Source organism: Diplotaxodon limnothrissa, linkage group LG22, assembly GCF_057381915.1.
Source record: "Diplotaxodon limnothrissa isolate DT_005_m linkage group LG22, D_limnothrissa_male_GT1.1, whole genome shotgun sequence".
Classification (NCBI taxonomy): Eukaryota; Metazoa; Chordata; class Actinopteri; order Cichliformes; family Cichlidae; genus Diplotaxodon; species Diplotaxodon limnothrissa.
The window spans coordinates 29,806,726-29,827,469 of record NC_140616.1 but is presented as its reverse complement, the minus strand read 5'-3'; the positions used below and the strand labels follow the sequence as shown (position 1 = coordinate 29,827,469).

The 20,744-nt window shown below is 38.0% G+C and overlaps 1 protein-coding gene across 1 annotated transcript in view; it reads right to left on the bottom strand.

Moving 5' to 3' along the window:
• Positions 1-6,882: 6,882 nt before the first annotated feature.
• Positions 6,883-20,744, bottom strand: part of LOC146610126 (CMP-N-acetylneuraminate-beta-galactosamide-alpha-2,3-sialyltransferase 1-like) — a 98,712-nt gene continuing 84,850 nt past the window's right edge. The window contains exons 5-7 of the mRNA XM_085346601.1: positions 17,840-17,885; positions 13,245-13,364; positions 6,883-10,656 (exon numbers count right to left, since the gene is read on the bottom strand). Of these exons, the coding sequence (XP_085202727.1) occupies positions 10,483-10,656; positions 13,245-13,364; positions 17,840-17,885 (340 nt within the window). The 3' untranslated portion in view covers positions 6,883-10,482. The remainder of the gene's footprint in view (positions 10,657-13,244; positions 13,365-17,839; positions 17,886-20,744) is intronic.

The window sequence follows — 20,744 nt, the reverse complement described above, 5'->3', positions numbered from 1 at the left end:
CTTGTTGAACGTCGGGTGGCGTCATCAGCTCAACGTGTTAAAGGGCCAACGCAACTTTGTGAGAGTTGACAGCTTACAGCAGTATTTAGTTTTAAGGGAACAGTATGGAGTTTGGTATACATTCGTTTGGTTTTCTTTGTTCTTTTTAAGAAGATTTGTAGTGCAGCAAAAATCAGATAAGGGCATCATTGCAAATGTTAACTTTGATTACTCAAACATCATGTAGGAGTATGTCATGGATAATATGTACTAATTTGTAAATAAAGGGACATCATTAACTATTAATAAAGACAAATATTAGTGCAGTACTGCAGTATATTTATAACTAACTGTGCAGCTCATTCTTTTTCTCTTGACAATACTCTTTAAATACTCTTTAAATATGAAACACATTTTGGGGCCAACTTAAAAGAAAGGCAGATGTGAAATGTAAAAGTGAGGTCAGAGGTCAAATGTGACATTATATTTGGATGCAAGCTATAATGTGATATTTAGAATCCCCATATACCAATCATTGCCTAAATGTTGCCAATACAAACAGTCTATAGACAGATAAGTTACTGCTTTTTAATCCATATGTATCCTTCTGTATACAACTTAATTGATGGACCTCTATAGTTTCTACAGTTCATTTCTGTGCATGTGTGGATTGATGGGTTGTTATGTCTGTGAAGGTTCTCAGTCATCCAGGTCATGGTAATCCAAGGAGCTTGGAAAGAAAAGTGACTGGACTTCTTTGAGTTTCTTGAAGACATTTCACTTCTCATTCAAGAAGCTTCTTGAGTTCTAAGACCAATTGGTGGAGTCTCATGTAAATCTCATTTGATTATGCAGATGATCAATAGTGGGTCAACAACCCTTATAAGAGACAACTCCCAATAGGGTGAAACATCTTCAAGAAACTCAAAGTTAATGGGTTGTTACCGACATCTGGTGAGAATTTCACGTCGATAGCATTTTAAAAAAGAATTTTACTTAGAAAATTGTGATCAACAGTTATTTTACCCGCTGTAAATGTAACACTTTACTTTTGTGACCACTGAAGTATATTTTATTGAGAACAATTGCCAGTACATAAAATTATGAATACAGGTCTGGAAGGGAGTATATTAATATTGTGGGGTGACTGAACATTGCTGGAATGTGCATAAGCACGTTTGAAGCACTCGTGATTAACAGACTTGTGAAACGACTGTTAAGTAATGGTTGGACAGAATTAGACTTTTTAGCACTTACGTGCATTTTATGGCTCATATAAAAGCCCTCATTTGATTAGGGCTACACCCTGAACAGTATAAACTGGATCCTGCTCAGTCACAGTGGTTTACAGTGTGAGTGCTCAGGTAGCAGCTGGGTCTTAGATTTCTGCTCCTTTCAGTTTAATTACATACATTTGCCAAAGCAATAAGATAAAGGGTGTAACATATAACATTTATTGAGGGCTGTTTTGTGGCTTAACACTTATTAAGTGCTAACTTAATACATAAAATGCTAGCTTCTTCATTCTTCTGGGAGTTTCAAGTATATCCGCTATTGCTAGGACTGCAATCTTCTGGACAGAGACTTCTGATGTTGCCAGAATCTGCTGGAGCTGGGCTTCCAGTTCCAGGTGTTACAGCTGCTAATGCAGTAAATACAAATGTGTCTTTTTTGGCCCCGACCAGTTGTTCCTTTAAGCCCTGTTTCAGCTGAGCTTTACTGTCACACGGTCTTTCTTACAGATGTTTCAGCTTAGACTCCCACACCCGTCACAACACTCTTCCACTTCTCACCAACTACCACTGTGTCTGACCAGTTGGTTGACAACTGATTGCCTGCCTCGAACTTGGCCGTGTTGTTCTCAACCACATTTAGTGGACTTCTAATTCATATACGCACTGTCACTAGGTTGACCTTGGGTATACTGTCTCAGCTTGGGACTCACATCCTGCTGCTATGGACTTCTTAATCTCTTGGGCAACTTGTGCAATATGCAGCTTGGATCCTGTCAGCTGTGACTGACTCCTTCCTCTACAGATCTTGTGCTCAGGGCCTGTTGTTGTGATCAGAGGCTGGTTGGTATTTCTCTATGGAGGGGCTTGATCTCTTACCATATTTCCTGCTTCTGTTCCATCTGTATGGTGGTTGTGGTTTTGATGGTTATGTAAAGGTTGGGACCACCAGATTCAAGAGCATGCTAACAAGGTAATATTGTGTTTAATTGCAAATATAACAAAAACTCATGTGATGACTACTTTCTAAATGAAAACTATAGCTTTATGTTGCAAAGAGAGAAGCAGGTCAAACTGAGAAACTTCAATGTGGCCTGTAGTGCATTACAGTTTTTCTCCATTGGTTTGGCTCATTTCTTGAAACAGAAATTACATTCTCAAAACTCTAAGATCATTTAGCACAACACTATAGCTCACCTGCAAAAGCTCACCTCTTCCAAAACTGTCCACTCAAGCTTCAGTCTAAATCCCTTTCTCATTTAAACAGTCAGTGTCTCCAAAATGGCAAAGATCCTTCTCAATAGCTTTGGCTCATTTCTCGACACAGATCGGACATTCTCATCATTCTTCGTGCTTTTGTCAAAATAAACCTGGATGGTTGATCACAACAACATGGTCCACCTGCAAAAGCTCATATCTCTCCAAAAACAGTTCACTCATGTGTCAAAACTACATTTCTTTCTAATCTGAATAGTCAGTGCCCCCAAAATGCATCGTCCCTTTGGCATTGTGTGAGTACTGCCATACAAAATGTTTAGATGTTTTGTCACTATGGGAGAGGACCAACAATATACAACAGAAAAGAGTAGCCTCCAAGGTTTGACATCACAGATTGCACTCACACTACCAAGGAAATTATAACCATTTTTTATTCACACGCAAAGAAAGTTTCATACATATGTAAAAAGAAAATGTACATTACAGTAGTAAATTGTATGAACACAAAATCAAAAAACAAGGACTTATTCAGTGGTCGCTGTACTCATTCTCCTGCTCTTGTCCACTGTCTTCACCCTCCTGATTATTTACACGCTGTTGTCCGTCTGGCCACAGATTCTCGTCCACATCACAGCGGATACTTTCTCTTGCGATGCAACGAGGGAAGAAACGGCGTGCATGCCGCAACCATCCCCTGCATTGATCTCCTGTAATGTCGTCACACGCTGCGTCCATAGCATGGAGCAGGGACGGCTGATCCTGAGCATGATTCTCATACACTATCCACCTCCAAGCAGAGAAAAACTCCTCTATCGGATTGAGGAAAGGAGTGTAAGGTGGTAGGAACCCCATGACCATCCTTGGATGCGTTGCAAACCAGCCCCTAATGAGTGGGCTATGGTGGAAATTGACATTGTCCCACACAATTAGATAAATGGGTAGGTGAGGCCCTATGAGACCTCTCTCATTTTCAGGGATAAAATCGGTATAAAGGCGATCCAAGAAGATGAGCTTGTGTGTGTTGTATGGGCCAAGACTGGGGGTGTGAGTGGCCACACCATTCTCAGAAATGGCAGCACACATAGTTATATTGCCCCCTCGCTGACCTGGGACATCCACTGTGGCCCGGTGGCCAATAATATTATGGCCACGTCTTCGGCCCTTGGCCAGGTTGAAGGCTTCATCCACGAACACCAGGATGTGAGGGGTCTCATGTCCTTCCAATGCCATCATTCTCTAAAATAGAGTAAAGAGCATAAAATCAGTCATACAGAAGAGCCATATACTACAGTTAGACAATTACATGTTCTCCCCCACAGGTTCAATATACTACAGGCCACTACTCCAGTGGTTCTAAACTAGTGATAGGCCTATGAGGAAGTACTGCAGGGGTATTTGATAGAAAGGGGAGTGGGAAATACTGATGACTTACTGAGATGTTACAGTAAAACCTACAGTATTAGATAGATTTGATTGGGAGACAACAAAATAAGGATTATAATGAGAATTGTATCATACAGTAAACTGCAGTTTTCTGTTGAAATTGTTGAAGTCAGATGAAGCAAATACTGATTCTGAAATCAGGTAAAGGAGGTATTGAAACCAAATAAGTGAACAACTGCTTACTGTGATTACAGGTAAGGTTATAATGAGAGACAACCAGTAACTGACTTACATTTACATACTGGTAGCGCAGCTCCTTCACTCTGTCAGAGTTCCTCTCAAATGGTACCCTGGAGATTTGTTTCATTGTCATCTGATGCTTCTTCAAAACCCGGTCTATTGTGGAGATGCTTATTGTGTTTATATTCTGGAATATATGATTGTCCTGAAGGATGCCGCCGCCGCCTCCGCCTCCTCCTCCTCGAGGAAGAACTTCCCCTTGTCCGTTTGCTTGGCCTTGTCTATCCATGTTCAGAGATCGGACTGGCTCTGGTCAAGCTCTATATATCTGTGTTTGGCAGCACACAATCATGGAACACACCTGTGTGTGACACTCCCCCTTCGTTAGTATAGTTTCACCTGACTGTCAATGACTGTCATCAATTTATCAAATATTCAAAGAAATTCATATATGGTATTCATGGTATTATGTTCTTGACCAATATTGACAATTGAGCAGACAGTTGTGCATGCGAGTACTTATACAATGAAATCATGCTGACATGTTTTGGAGGGAATGATCATTAGACTGAGAATCAATTAATCAGTTTAGATCTACGAGATCTATTCATTTGGAAATTGTGCTAAATGTGGGCTAACTGTATAACTGTAGGCTACCTGTACTTAATCATTTGCAAAGATGCACTGAGACAATTGAGACATGTACTAAGGCATTTGCCATTTGATAAAATGAATGAGAAATGCCATTCTGTTGTGAACATTTGCCAAGAGGTTTGGAGGTTTGTCTGTGTTATTTTGAGAATGTAATTTCTGTTTCAAGAAATGAGCCAAACCAATGGAGAAAAACTGTAAGACAACTATAAATAGAATGGACATTAATAGCACTCCATAGCCTTTAATACATTCTACAATCAGCTATCTCAGATTACTTTTTATAAATTATTATTTTTTGAAGGTGGTTTGTACAACTTACTTAAGATACAAAAACTATGAGTGTAATCGGCATTACAAAACACAAAACAGCTAATAAGCACTGAAGCCAGAAAGCAACTGTACTGTGACTCCATGGCATGAAATTACTGAGCGGTAAGAGAGGAAAGAACCTACCGGTTTCACAGCACTGAAGGCATAACACCTCATTTAGACTCAATTTAATTAAAGCACATAATAAAGAAGGCATACGTCATGTGTTTATGTAATTCACACTGAATATTTCATCAAAGCACAGATGTAAAAGCAGAAAATCTAAATTTTTTCTGTGTACTGAGCAGAAAGAAGAAATAATGACTTTTAGCTGTATAGGTCATGAAGGAAAAAGCAAAGTTATTATTGACCAAACTGTGAAGGGGATTCATGTAAATAGCGCCTCACCAATTAGGACTGATTAACCATCGACCATGCTTGTGATTACATCCTTAAAAAGAGAAAGATTAATCAGGAACATTAAATGCCGTGTATTTCTTTTCAAATCCCAAACTGTGAATCATCTAACTTTGTCTCAGCTGCTGCAGACTGATATGTTTCTGTGAAATCTGTGTAGACCCATCCACATACAAGCTCATGGCCATCTGGTGTAATTTGCACTCAGCCTACTCAGAATTTGTGAAATATTTTACAAATCATTAACCTTCTTGTCCTTTTTACACGTTTCAGCAAAAAGCTCCAGTCAATGACCTGAACTTGAACTGTATCAGACTATACATACATATATGTATGTATGTATGTATGTATGTATGTATGTATGTATGTATGTATGTATGTATAGATAGATAGATAGATAGATAGATAGATAGATAGATAGATAGATAGATAGATAGATAGATTTATATGTATGACATGCTCTTGCTAATATAGTATGCCTTGCCATGAGTGTGTTGACAAGAATCTTGTAAAATGACATCTCCACTAGACAAAATCAGAGAGGCAAGGCTGAGATGCTTTGGACATGTGCACAGGAGGGAAGTGGAATTGGATAAAGGGTGTTGAAGATGTAGCAATGGAGCTGCCAGGCAGAAGGAAAAGAGGAAGGCCATGCAGAGGGTTGGTGTGACAGAGGAGGATGTTATGGGACCCTCAAAAGGAGCAATGGAAAGATGAAGACAGAAGACACATGTCAATGTCAGTCACATGACACAGGTTGTTTTTACATTTTAAACTTTTTAATGTTAACTCTAATTAACAAATCTAGCAAATATGTAGAACAGCAAAACTGATCTTTTTTTAATATTGAAGGGTTGAATACTTTTGTCTGAAGCATCTGTGCCGCATCACTGCTGATACTCTGTAAAGGTTCAGAAAATCATGAGCCCGTTTTCTGTAGTTTTCTGTGGGTGACTGGCCTGGGCTGCAGTCACACCAGTTTTGCACATGGTCTTCTTTTTTTTTAAACCACAAAGCTACGCTGCTGGAATAGCCGTGCTGTTGAATATCTTCTGGGTTAAGCAAGACCTTCCCTGAAAAGGCATCATCTGGAGAGGACCGTTTTTTGTTTTATAACCTGTATCACTCAAGAGAAATGTTGCTCCTCTTTTTTTGAGCCTTGAGGACAGGGTGTCTGTGATTTCTAAAAAAAATAACTAAAATGTTTTGTTCACTGTGTTTGAGTTAGGCTTACACTAAATGACTGAACTTTCTTTGATATAAATCACTAACAAATTCCAACAAGATATCAGTAAAAAAAAAACGAATACAAAGGAAACAAAAAGGCTTGAACAGATATAAGAAACCAGCTGAGCTGTTGTAGGAATTTTCCAGCCTAATGTGTGTCAGACCGTGTGTTTAACAATTTTCTGTAAAACTAAATGAAGTCACCCATTCTTTTCATTGGAGCCTTTATTTTGTGTCTTAGTCTTACATACATCCATCTTCACAGCTAGTGTGTGTGTGAAGACTGAAACAACTGCACTACTTACAGTTTATTTAAACGATAAACAATGAATACAGTTTGAAAAGTGCCAGTTCATACTGAATCATATAATACCAAATCAAAACACGTTAATGCTGACCCACGTTTTTGTCCACTAGGTGGCAGTATTCCCTGCTCCCTGTATGACACATTCACACCACTGTTGTTTTCTGTGGCAGCTGAATGAATTCATGGTGACAGGAAAAACCAAATTGTGGTTTGTCTCTGTGTGTGCGGGAATGAAGAAAAGACACCGGCCATACAAATGTCTCTAATCTGTTACAAGGCACACAGAGCAAATCATAGCCTGTTACTGCAGCTAAGCCTAACTCCTGCATCATCTGAACAAGCACAACATTTCAGGTCAGATGTCTGTGAGTAAAAATAAGAAGGTGAGAGTTCAGTGTGATCAGCAAGCTAATAAAGTCTGGACAAAACAGAGCGACACCTCATCAAAAAGTGCAAAACATGTTGGCATCTTACTGACAATAAACGAGACAGCTATACTGTGTGTACCAAGCATATGAGTGTCAGATTTACACAACAATACAGTACACTTTAACTGTAAGGCACTTTACACATACTTTTCATTTACAAACTGTGTCACATAATACATCAAAAAATTTATACTACATCACTGATTTCAATGATAAGGCACCCCTGTATAGGCTGGTTCGTATGTCAGGTGTTAATGATCGATGACAAAGAACCCGCTGTTTGTATTACGCTGCAAACACTGAAAACCTTTCTATCATTTTTCCATCACACCCAATGGCACAATCTCATTGATTGCTTTGCTATAACACAACTCTTAATCCACAGGTAGCTGCAGGTCTCCAGTAGAGTCCTTTTGGCCCAGCAGATTTAATAAAAGAAACAAATTCCAAGCACCAAACTTTCTTTCTGTCTAGAACAGAAACTAAGTTGGTGTTGGTATTCTACAATTTCAAATGTAGAATGTGCTGAAATTGTGAGAAACATCAAAAGCTGACCCCCTTCACCTCAGCTCAACAAGAGAGCGAGAGAGAGCCACAGTGGTTAGTGGTGAGAGAGAGAGAGAAGTGATCACGGGAACAAATAAGAGCAATAAAACATTATTTTCTGTTTCACCTCGGTTACATTTTACATATTAACACGCCCACACCGCCACATAAAGCCGCAGGAAGGTGCCACATTATGGTATTTTTAGTGAAAGCAGCTGAAGCACACGCTGCATCCTGTCTAATGTAATGTCTGTGCTCTGAATATGTAGCTCAGGCCAGCCCTCTGTCAAAGAGATGGAAATAATTCATATAATTCATGAAAATTTCAAGAGATTTTTCATTACAGTCATCTCTCCTAATACACACTGGGTATGTAACACTTAAACTGTGGGTAGAAAATTCGATACTACAACTAGAGAAAATGAAAATGACTGAACTGGTGTCCTTTGAAGAAGTTGCTTTGAAAACAAAGACTGGGTCTGGGACTACTCTCATCCTTGCTGACTTCAAGGATTGCAATGCAACAGCAATAAGATGGAGTTAGTCTGCTATCAGTTTGCAATTGAATGGGGTCAAGTTAGCGTTTAAATGCGGTCAGATTTTGTTAATATGGTGATCAACTGTGTTAAACTGGTGAAAAATACAAATTCATTGCTGTCTGTATCCACAGAAATTCATATTAAACAGAAATTTACATTAACTGCTACTGCCAACCAGAACCATGGATTTAAAATTCAGAAATCCCTCCACAAATAATGTAGTTGCTGCATTACGGTCATTTAACTGCAAGATGACATTGGCGCTCAGCAACTTTGCTTATATATAAAGACATAATGAGAATATAATTTTGGTGGCAAGCTGTTGAATTACAAGTTGTTGACTGTTACACACTTAACCTTTAGGCAACCAGTTGTTGGTCCCAACTATTTGAAATAAGTCGCCAATGTGAAAAAAGTCAGTACAAACAATGACTGATTTTTCCTAGTCACAAGGAGGTGGTCATTCTATTGTTCTCTATGTGACTGAGACATATCTGAAAAAGCCAAGGATAGAGGAGGTGGATACTGTAATGTAGCCCATGAGTACCAGCGTGCTAGCTCAGATTTGTGTGTCTACTTCTCAACCATCACAGTCAAGAAATATCCAACAAAATAAGAAGAATAAGATTAAAAAGCTAAGTCTTATTTGTACCCTCAGTGCGCAGCGAGCACAGAGAGTGACAACTAAGGAACTAGCTTATTAATTTTTTTTAGTGTCACCGTGCTAATTCTGACTTGCTAGGAGATACACACTTGTGTCACAAAAAACACTACAGCCCACAAATCTTCAACAAAATAAGGAGAAAATAAGATTAAGTGTGGGAAAATTAAAACACTGTATATACCAGCAGCTCTGAGACACAGGCGAACTTGGGCTCAATACTAGCATGCTAAAATGCTCTTTATGATAATGCTAGCATTATTAGCAGAAGGAATGTTTAACATGTTCCCCATCATAGCTTAGCAGGTTAGACAGCTAACATTTGGCTCGAAATACATAGCACTATTGAAGCTTATTAGACACAAAACAAAGTGCATAGTCATTTTTAGACTCTTTTTGATAGAGACTTAATTTTTGCTCTAGCATTGACAATATGGTTATTTTTTAAACTATACTGCAAAACTTAGTATGTAGGGATGACAAAGTGTTTGACATTTGGACTGAACACTTAAGTATTTCCCATAGATGTGGCTGTAGTCCTGGGGGTTTTCTGTAAATGTCCCAATGTAGTAAAATAATTTCTTGGGGCTAGATTTTGGGTTCAATTTTAAGCACCCCTTTAGTGTCATTAAACTTTATTTTACAGCTGTAATCAGGAAAGCAAGTTAATAAATAGCTTTTTAGTGCAGGTTGCACATTAAAAAATTGGTGGGTCTGACAAAAAACAGCAGAATTTCTCGCATGTCCATCACTACAAAGTAAAAAACCAATGCCATATTGTGAAAATGCATTTTGATGTTAGGTCTGTAGGGTTTTGCTTTAAATGCTTTTACATTTATTGGGTATCAATTTAAACTTAAACAGTTTGCAACAGAGGCAATTGAATGACATTAACGGTAATTACGGCACTTGGTCTGATCATTAGCATACAAAGCTTTTGGCGGCCACAGTGCTGGACATCATTACCGTATATAGAAAAGCGACACATGGATTATACACATACTATGTAGTAGAACTTCAGCTTTTTATAATAACATGCTTATTAACATACATCTTCGTCTCCCTTCTACTATTATCTGCTCGGTCTCCCATGGCAGTGCTGATTTTGTCTTATGGATGGCCTGTCCTCGTCTCCTGGTGTGACAATAGAAGTGACATTTGTTAAACAGCCACTTCAGTAAATGACAGGAAACTGGGCTGAGCAGAATAGTGAAAATGTCTTTGGAATCTGTAAAATAAAGAAATAAAATGAAAACAAAATTCTTCTTTTGGTGGGTAACGAACATTAAAAGGCTGCTGAGGTTCATTTGGTGGTCATCCAGCTGCACATATGGGCTCGGTATCATCTGCCTTTAAACATTCGGATTTTGTGCTTGTCTGCCAGCAGCAGGGTGACATTATATTCGTAATCTCCATCGTGGACTCCTGTGTGTCGGAAAGCTCCGGCCAAATGGTTCTCCTCCCAGTAGTGGTGCCAGTTTCCATACTGGTCTGCACCGAATCCAAACACACTGACCTGTAAGAGACAAGGTTAATCACAGTGAAACTACCACAGATGCTCTTAGTGCATAATAACATACTTTGCAGTATCTCCAAAGTTCTCCAAATGCCTTTTTTTAATCATCAACAGAGCGATCTTTGCTTCACAAGTCCAGTTGTGGAAGCATTTTGCAAACTTTGAAATTGATTTTTTACAGAAATACACTGTGCAGTATCACCACATGAGGCCAGTGATATGTGATGAGATTTTGGTGACACTAGAAAACAATTTTGTTTCTACTACCTATTTTTTTTTATTTAAAAAGAGAAATTGTTGTAATTTGTAGATGGTCTGGATGCACTCATCCCACAGCCTGTTACACAGAAACTGAATTCAATTTGGCTAGATCAGATGATGGCTCATTTTGATGAAAATTTGGTTCTAGCCCATTGTCTACACAAAATAGTTCGCTGTTGTCACTAATGATGCCATTTAACCAATACAAGCCTGATCAATTCAACAAGCAATGGAAACAATCTGAGGAGAAGAGGTGGAGCCAGGTCAAGAAAAGTAATTTCAGGTGAGCAACTGAATTTAAACACAACCTATAATTTCTCTTTTTTTTTAAAGAAGGGAGACATATCTCAGCCATTGTCCATTTTTGTTTTTGCTTCATATTTTTGTAGACTTCTAAGACATCAATATGAGGTTTAAAGGCCTGGAATACATCCCCTGAACACTGTGCTTTTCATTGTTTCATCTAGGGTGTACTGAAAGCTTAGTTCTGTTCTTATTTTTACTCTCTGTATGCATGAGCAGACCATTGTGTGGTTCTGACCACAGATAAAACTGTTTGGATGGGTTTTTAGATTTTGCCAGAAGAATCAACGGTTTTGCGAATGTAGTTTGAGAATTGGGTTTTGTTTTTAGAGTTATGAGAAAAGGGTGAAATGTTTCAAGAATGTGTCTCTACAAGTGAAACAACTACAGCAACTGGAGGAAAGTGTTTCTTTAATTTGAACAATATTTCATTAAGGCGATATTGACATTGGAAGTTTAGTCAACATCTTTGCAGAAGCACTTCTGAACGCTACCAGATAGTGATAGCAATGGTTAAAAAAAAGACTTCAGCGTTTATGTCCTCAGTCACTCATTTTGGGTCATATTGAATAAAAAACTTCATTCTTTTTATTGTTTTGTTCTTCCACACTGAGGGCACATTCAAATCTCGCATTAAGAGATTTGAATGTGCAATCCAGTGTCAGTAATGGAAAGGAACGAATGGGATGCTATCAGTGATTGTACAGCCAGTGTGCAGTGGCTCTTCAGACCAGTCGATCGGCCCCAAAAGTGCGTTGGCACACTGGAAATATGCCAGATTACCAGTGATGGTAGAAACGTTTATCTCGAGGCTTTAAATTGATCTATGGTAGCTGTTTCTCTTCTACACTCTCTATGGGTATACTTAGTTCTTAATTACTACATCAAAGCACATTGGCATGGAGGCACTCAGCTTGTGGCACTGGTTAGGAATTAGCCCAGGTTGCTTTTATAGTGCTCTTCCATTGGTCTTTTTTTTTTTTTGGTCTGGAGTTTCTCATCTTTCTCTTGTCAATATGTCATAAATTTTCTATGGGGTTCAAGTTAGGCAAGCTGGCTCATCAGTCAAGCACACTAAAACAACCTTGACAGTAAACCGTTTTGTAGCAGTACTGGCTGTGTGAGGAGGTGCTAAGTCCAGCTGGAAAATTAAATTGGCATCTCCATAAAGCTTGGATTCTTTTCAGATTCTGTGCCTCTCCATTCTTACTCCAGACTTTGAGACAGACAGACTTTCAAATGAAATGCTGAATGTCCTCATCTTAAGTCCAGTGTCCTCCACTGAAAAGAGGACACTGGACTACTGAACATAAATCTCCAACTTTCCATTGATGTGCCCTGATATAGCACTTTGAAAACAGCCAGGCTTTTCAGCAATGACCTTCTGTGGTTTGCACTCTTTCTGTGGGGTGTTGATGATAGTCATCTGGACAGCTGTCAAGTCAGCAGTCTTCCCCACGATTGTGATTGTGTGTATTGAACTAAACCAGGAGATCCATGATGTTTCTAATACTTGAATACTAATTTACTTAAACTCAAAATAATATATTCTAATAATATTTTATTTTTGATTTCCATTACCTGTAAGCCATAATGATCAAAATGAAAACAAAGGTCTGAAATAGCTCACTTTAGGTTTATTAAATACTCAATTTCTTGATATGTGCGGATATTTTATCTGTGTCTGTTCCTCAATCTTTGCCAGGTCACAACTCTATCATTTTACCTTGATGTAATTGAGTATGACATCACTGCAGGCTGAAATTATCTGCAGTGTTTGGACTGTATTTCTAAAACAATCTGACATCTTAGAACACATCAGATAAACACACAAAAATATGGATACCAGGATGACAGTTATTCATAATGAAGTTTGAGGGTCACACAAATTAGAGGACTATCCAAGGAAAAACAATAAATAAGGAATTGGCAGGGAAATATGGGAGAAACTTATGAAAAATGGAGGTGTTGGCAGGAATGACTGAGGAGTCACATATGTTACCTATTAGAGTAGTTCTCCTTACCTCATCACATATGTGGACAGCGAGCAGCAAACTGAGGAAACCGGTCGAAGGATATCGTCCATGACTGTCAAGCCACGATTCGTAGACGTATTTGAAAAATGTTGGACTGTAAATCAACACCTGAAAAAGAGTGAGAAGAATTTCTACTCCTTTGTCATTTATCAAAATCAGGAAATGAAGAAATGTAAGTCACCAGTGCAGACTGCTTTTTAGATATTCGGTCTAGAGCAGATTGTGCTGGGCCCCAAATCGAATTCTTTATGGTACACTTCAGAAAAGTGGAGACAACAAAATAAAGCCAAGATGTGCCCAGAATGTGCTTTGTGTGCCCTTTCTAGGAAAATAAACCCTCTTACCACATCATGCTTTGTAAAGTGTAAAAGAAAATAAGATACACTCTCCACTTCACCTTGATCACACAACACACAAAATTTTTTTTCTCTTGAATATTATGGAATCAATTGATGTCAGTAGCCACTGAAAAACACCCTGCTATCATCTGTGTGATTAAAGAGCGTTGACTTCAAGTTGAAAACAGGACTTGTGTCTTCTATTTGATTTTATAAAGATATTTTTAAAGAACTGGCATGACCTGTTAGCGTGATGCTACACTCGGTCGACGCTACACTCGTGTGGCTGTAGTTGTTAGAAATTGTCTTGACTGCATTAAAATATTTTTTTATTGCCACTGATCCTCTAATACAGTGCTGTGCATATTTGCAACTTTAAATATTTCAGATCATTAAACAATTTTAGTATTAGATAAAGATAACAGAGTAAAACCAAACAGCATTTTTTAAATGATGATTTTCATTTATTAATGGCCTGGTGTGAAAGTACTTGACCCCTAAAACTAAAAAATGCTTGTGGCACCCTTGGCAGCAAGAACCACAATGAAGTGTTTGCGAGGAGTCTTTTCAGTCTTTTGTCGCACTCTTCCTTTTAGGTTAGTCTTTATTCAGTCATACTAAAGAGTTTTCGTGCATGAGCGGCCTGTATAAGGTCTTAATTAATCATCTGAATCAGATTTAAGTCTGGACTTTGACTAGGCCACTCCTAAATCTTCATTTTGTTTTTTGTTTTTTGAGCCATGCAGATGACTTGCTGGTGTTCTTCAGATCATTGTCCTGCTGCATAATCAAGCCCATGAGCTTCAGAGCTCAAACTGAAGGGTGGACAATCTCCGTCAGGATTTTTCTGGAGAGCAGAATTCATGAATCCATCAATTTGGAAAGCTGTCCAGGTCTTGAAGCAGCAAACAGCCTCAGACCATCACACGATCAACACCATGTTTGACTGTTGATATGATCTCCTTTTTATTAAATGCCATTCTTTTCAATCCAGATGTAAGAGAACTCAAACTTTCCAAAAAGGTCAACTTTTGTCTTGTCAGTCCACAGAATATTTCTCCAAAAGTTCATTAAGATGTTTTTTTTTGGAAATGTGAGATGAGCCTTTGTGTTGTTTTTTTTCTCAGAAGTGATTCTCACCTTGGAAATCTCAGTTCTTTAGATGTTTTTTCTGGGTTCTTTTGTGGACATCTGGATTAGTCATTAATGTAATGTTGGAGTAATTTTCGTAGGCTGGCCACTCCTGTTAAGGTTCGCCAGCGTTCCACCAGGTTTTCTCATTTGTGGTTCACTGGAGTCCTAAGCCATGAGAAATGACCTTTTAACTCTTTCCATGACTTTGTTTCTCACCTGCTTCTTTATATCATGTCATAGTTAGTTTTTAGATCTTTTAGCCTAGTTTACTTTATCAGACTTAAATTATTTCTTGATTTAACATATCTGGAAGTAATGAAGCCTGGATTTTGACTTGTGACATTTACCTTGTGAAATTACATCTTCCAGGTAGGTTTGGATATTTTTTCCCCCTAATAAATAAAATCATCATTAAAAAATACTGGTGGCTGCAAGTGCTACCCATCAGCTTCCAACAGATGCACCTATGGTTTCAATTTCAAAATCCTACATCGCTTCAATGTTGAGTTATCGCATTCACAAGATTTTCAGAAAACCTGACCTCTGACCTTATCCTTTAAGTTTATGTCACTGAGATTCAAACTCGTCCTAAATTTTAAGAAGATGCACCTATGGTTTCAATTTCAAAATCCTACCTCACCTCATTCGCTCGTTTTTGCATTTAAAAACTCTGATGCCAAGGCAGCCGATCATGTAATGGCAATAACCCATCAGCCTTTCACAGCTGAGGGTGAAACACTGCATTCTATTTTTTGACAAGCTATAGTTGAATAATATTGTAATTTGTTTGATGGGCTGAATCTTTTAAATGTGACGATTATTTAAAAAGAATATGCAATCGGGAAGTGTGCAATTACCTCAAAGCACTGAACTTCTGCTATGATTGCAGTGAAGACCACCACATGTGATTCACATAATTTTCATACACAATAAACCACTCCATGACCCTTTCTGACCAGTGGATGAGTGCACTGTCATCATTGGAGCCATTCTGTTATAGTTTGAAGGACTTTGGACCCAAAAGCTTTACAAGCAGGCAGAAACTCTACAGGCAGGCAGGTTTAACTAAAGGCTCACCTTTAATGGTGGAAAACTGTCCAAAAATTCAGAGAAACAGAATACATGACAGTCAAACACATAAAAACAAACAACAGTGAGATAAACAGACATTGCGACAAACACAAAGGGCAACTGAAGCTATTAAAAACACAAAGGCCTAATCAGGTGAAAAGGGAGCAGTTGGCTGGACAGACGGAATAAGGCACAGACGGACGGAAATATAAGGCACCAGGAGCAAAAGACTACCAAACAAAACAGGAGGTATAATAAGAAACATCTGGCACAGGGATGGAGATTTGACAACAAATTACAGGGAAACACCAGAGAGGCAGAAAACCTGAAACCTAAGGAAGTGATCTATACAACATAACTATGATCAAAGAAGACTAGATCAGAAAACTAAAGGTAAGAAAACATAAATATAAAACTGAGGCTACAAGGAAAATATTGTTAAATAGAAAATGAAACCCAAAGACTCAGAACACTAAATATAGGAAATCAAACAGTAAATGCCAAAAACCCAGGGTCTGTGACACGTTCACATCAGGATAGAAATGATTCAGTGCATTTCATAAAAATTCAAGTACTCACTCAAAACTTTGTATGGATTTGCAGTGACTCTAACCCTGCTGGGGTTCTCACAACGGCAGTCTAATTTTGTGAAGTGAACAAAAAACATAACCGATTGCACCTTTACTTTATACGCAGTTCAAGTCATACTAAAATATGGCACAAACATTTCAATGTCAGTACTTTTATTATAAAATATTTATGCATTCTAATCGTCCTGATCATTTTCTAAAACCTTTAAAGCCTGAACCATGAAACAACTGCCAGAAAATTCAAATAAATTTGCATCTATAAGTTTTAGTTTGTATAACTTTTGCTACATCTGGCATTTCTGTGCAATTTACTGCTCACAGTTAGTTTATCTTAAATCAACAAAAACATATAAGGGAATTAAAGTTATGGTTAAAAACAATCACAATGATGACGCAGAGGCCTCAAAAACTCATGTATCAAATGTGATACACTTGGCATTACTGTTGCTAATGCCAAGAAATTCAACATGTTGTCTCACAAATGGTTAAAAATATATATAAAGGAGTTAAAAAATGACAAAATCACTCTCCTTTGAACAAGGAGGTCACAAACAAGAGCTGAAAGTAACACTTGCATTGCAAGAGGGACTGAAATTACAATGCAAACCTCAACACGCTACAGAGTGACCGATGACTGATCACCGGCGTGAAGGGAAATAAGGGCCGCTGCTGTAGCCTACATTCATTATATTTCGGGCAGACATTTCACATCTGGAATGACTTATTCATTACAACAGCTGAATACAGTTATGAGTTTGGCATCAAGTCTCAGAGCTCATCAGCCCCTGCAAATATGATACAGATACAAATTTGGGAGAGATGAGTAAAAATTCCCCAGGAGCCTAGAGGTGAATGCTGGGAAGCTGGTGTAAGGGTTGAACATGTGAACATGAAAAATTCTGCGTCTTTAATAGACGGCCAAATTGATGTGGTATGCTTGAAGTGGAAACTATCAGAGTGCAGCTCTCGACAAGCTCGCAAGCCTTGCTCCATTAGCGGGAGGGTTCATAACCACTCCACAGGCTCTCCTGTGCTGTTGTATGTTCCAAATAAATTATTGGTTTTGGAACTATGTTGTTTAATGCGTGGAAATTTTCTTAATGCGTTACTCTTACATGTTCACCCATGCACTCATCTACTTGTTGAGAACTTGGTGAAGGATGACTCATCTGGCCTTCAAGCATGTTCTTACTGGCAGTCTGATCACGTCGTCATTGAGATTCTCACTTGGCTGAGGGAGAATTGCTCTTCTGTTTTTCCTTTTATATCACACTGATGCATAAGAATAACTCAGTTGGCTTCAGTGCAGCTGTTTCTATTAAAACACTATCCAGGTGAGCGGTTTGTTTTTAAGTGAATCTCCAACAGTGAACCCTCTTTAAAAGTCATTTACCCATTTTCCTCTTGAAACAACGGCGCCTACTGATGCTGTAATAAAGTCATAACTCACCTTATCTTTATTTGCCTTTATCCTGGACATCACAGGTAAATATGTGCTGTAAGACAAGAAAAATTACAGGAGTTTAGACCATTGAATTGTCTAAAGCAGGGATGTCAAACATAAGGCCCTGGGGCCAGAATTGGCCCAACAAAGACTCCAACCCAGCTAGCTGGAGTGCTTTGGAGAATGTGAAGGATGGCATAAATTTTGGATTTCTAACTTTATTTTCATAAATTTTAAATCTCTTCTTACTAAAAAAGACTTCTCTCATGACCATAGCAGTCCTACTATAACAAAGTGAGTAAATAATAGATAAACAGAATTTTTACAATCGTTGAAACAAAATTTGTTAAAAAAATATAAACTTTCAGTTTTATACTTACAGGACAGTCTGGAGTTACCAGAACTGCTTCTGTAATTTTACACATTCACTTCTAATAATTTAAGCCCAAATCATGTATTACAGAAACATACTTTTGCATGTATTTTCCTTATATTAAGAAAATATTAATCTTCAGGATTAAATGTACAAATAAACTTCTCTATACTGACAGAAAAGGGACTTTAGCTGGTGCAGCCCACTTGAGATCAAAGTGGGCTGTATGGGGCCCATAATGTAAAATGAGTTTGATACCCCAGCTCTAAAGCATCCCCTGAAATGTTCTGCTGAACACCATCTGGCAGGTTACATGTTTGTAATGAAATGCCACTGATGATGTATAAAAATGAATGCCCAGTGTCCCTCCTCACCTGTATCAGGCAAAGTAATTAAAACCTCATGAACAGAGTTTGCAGTCATTACAGTGACTAATGCTCACCGTCAGCCTCTTTTTTTGCATCGTTCCCCACATCAGAGCTGTTAGTGACAACACATGATTTTTAAATAGAGGTGTGTGTGCAGTGCTGTGAGGTGGCTGCATTTAGGCTGTGTGGATTGTAGCGCATCACAAATGGAAACAGAGACACATGCAAAAAATGGGACTCTCTACTTTCCTAAATAAAGAAGCTAATAAACTTAATTTACACTCCATGGGAATTCCACACTCTGCTTGTGCATATGTTCACACACTGCATGATAAACTACTAGGCTCAAATGAAAACTAAATACATGGCAAACTACAATAAAGATAAAGATGTTTAATTAGAAAAAAGGTTAATCAAGGTTGTGGCCTCAGAGGCAGCATGTAGGGTATTTTTCAGGAGAGATTTTTTTGGAAACCCTCAGATTTATTCTTCATAAAGAACCAAAAGAAAATGCAGCAAAGTGAAGAAAGAAAAAATGTTTACACTCAATTGTTAATAGAGGTTTCTTCTACTTGAACATAGTATAAATTTGTTAAACTTATTAAATGGTAAAAAAAAAAAAAAAGGAATAACATACATTCTTTTCGAATAGGATAACACAAACTCTTGGCCTTTGCAAAGTAATTGTGCTTACATTTTAGTCACCCATCCTAGCTGTCAGAAAAACCCTAAGTGTGTCTCATTTAAAGAAAGAAGATGGTACAGAGAAAAGTGTTTCCAGGAATTCAAGTGGGCACAGTGGGGGCAAAGACCCAGTCAAGAGGAGCCTGTGGGAAATAAATATGCATCCATTTGATATTTGTCTGAAAATTCCTAAATATTTTAGTTGCGGACAGACCTGCAGCCTCCATAAACGTGCATTAGGAGACATGGCTGTCCTACAACAATATAGTCACTAAAGTGAAAGACAGGACTCTATTGTGAGAGAAAGGAGAGTCTCACAGATCCTATTTAAGATTCACATACGCAAAGCAAATTCAATTTAATTCAATTTAATTCATCTAGTGCAAAATGAGAGACCCTAGAACAATACTGAGAAAACCCCAGCAATCAAACAGCTTCCTTTGAACAAGCACTTGGTGACATTGGGAAGGAAAAACTCCCTTTTAACAGGAAGAGACCTCATGCTCAGGGACGGCCAGCCATCTGCTGCGACCACTATGAAGGTGGGAATCGACTTTTCAAGCCTTAAAAAACAGTTTTTCATGGACCCAACAGATTTCTATGCATATCAGATTATTAGTTATACTTAAAACTCAGCATATACCAATTAAAATTTTTTACAGCTTCAATATAATACAGATTCATTGGTTCATGGTCTTATAACAATGTTGTTGAATAAACTCCCCACTTTCAACTTTCTTCTGTAGAAATAAAATTTATAAAATCCTTCCAGGAATATATATATATTACCGAACTGATTTTAATAAATCAAATAATTAAAAAAAAAAAATAATAAATTACAATTTATGCAATTATTTGCACTGCAATCTAATTAGAGCTCTTTTTTGCAGACACAAAACACCTCCAATTTGCTTAATCTTTTGTGGTTAGCTTTCTCTTGGTAATGCTAGGTCTTCCACTAGTAATCGTTCCACAAAGTGGCACAACAGCTTTATAGAGTTGCATCTAAAGAAACCTTAAAAAAAACCCTCTTTAAACAATGTCCTTTCCACTAATGAGATCAACGTAGCGATGTCTAGCTATCACGCACAGCATGATATTTGGCAAAAAACTAAAAACTACCTCTGTAACTTTGCTCTGCTTCACTTCAGCAGCATCAGGTAATGTTCAGATGTTGATTAATGGTTTTCTTTCGTTGTTGATCTACTACAGAATATTTTTTTTTTTAATCCCAGGCCAGGAAAATCACCTTCGTGTTTTTTTGTGTTTTATCCTCAGTTACTTTGACACAGGCATCTGCTGTGATGCTTACACCTTTGATAAAGTCTCGCAAGTGTCAGCTTTATTTTTATAGATATAAAAATATGGACATGTACTGATGCATGATCTGAATTATAATATTTCTGACTGTCTGAGGCAAAATTTCCCCGATTCAAATCGACTTGAATCGAATCGTAGATCGAATTGATTCGGGACCTTGTGAATC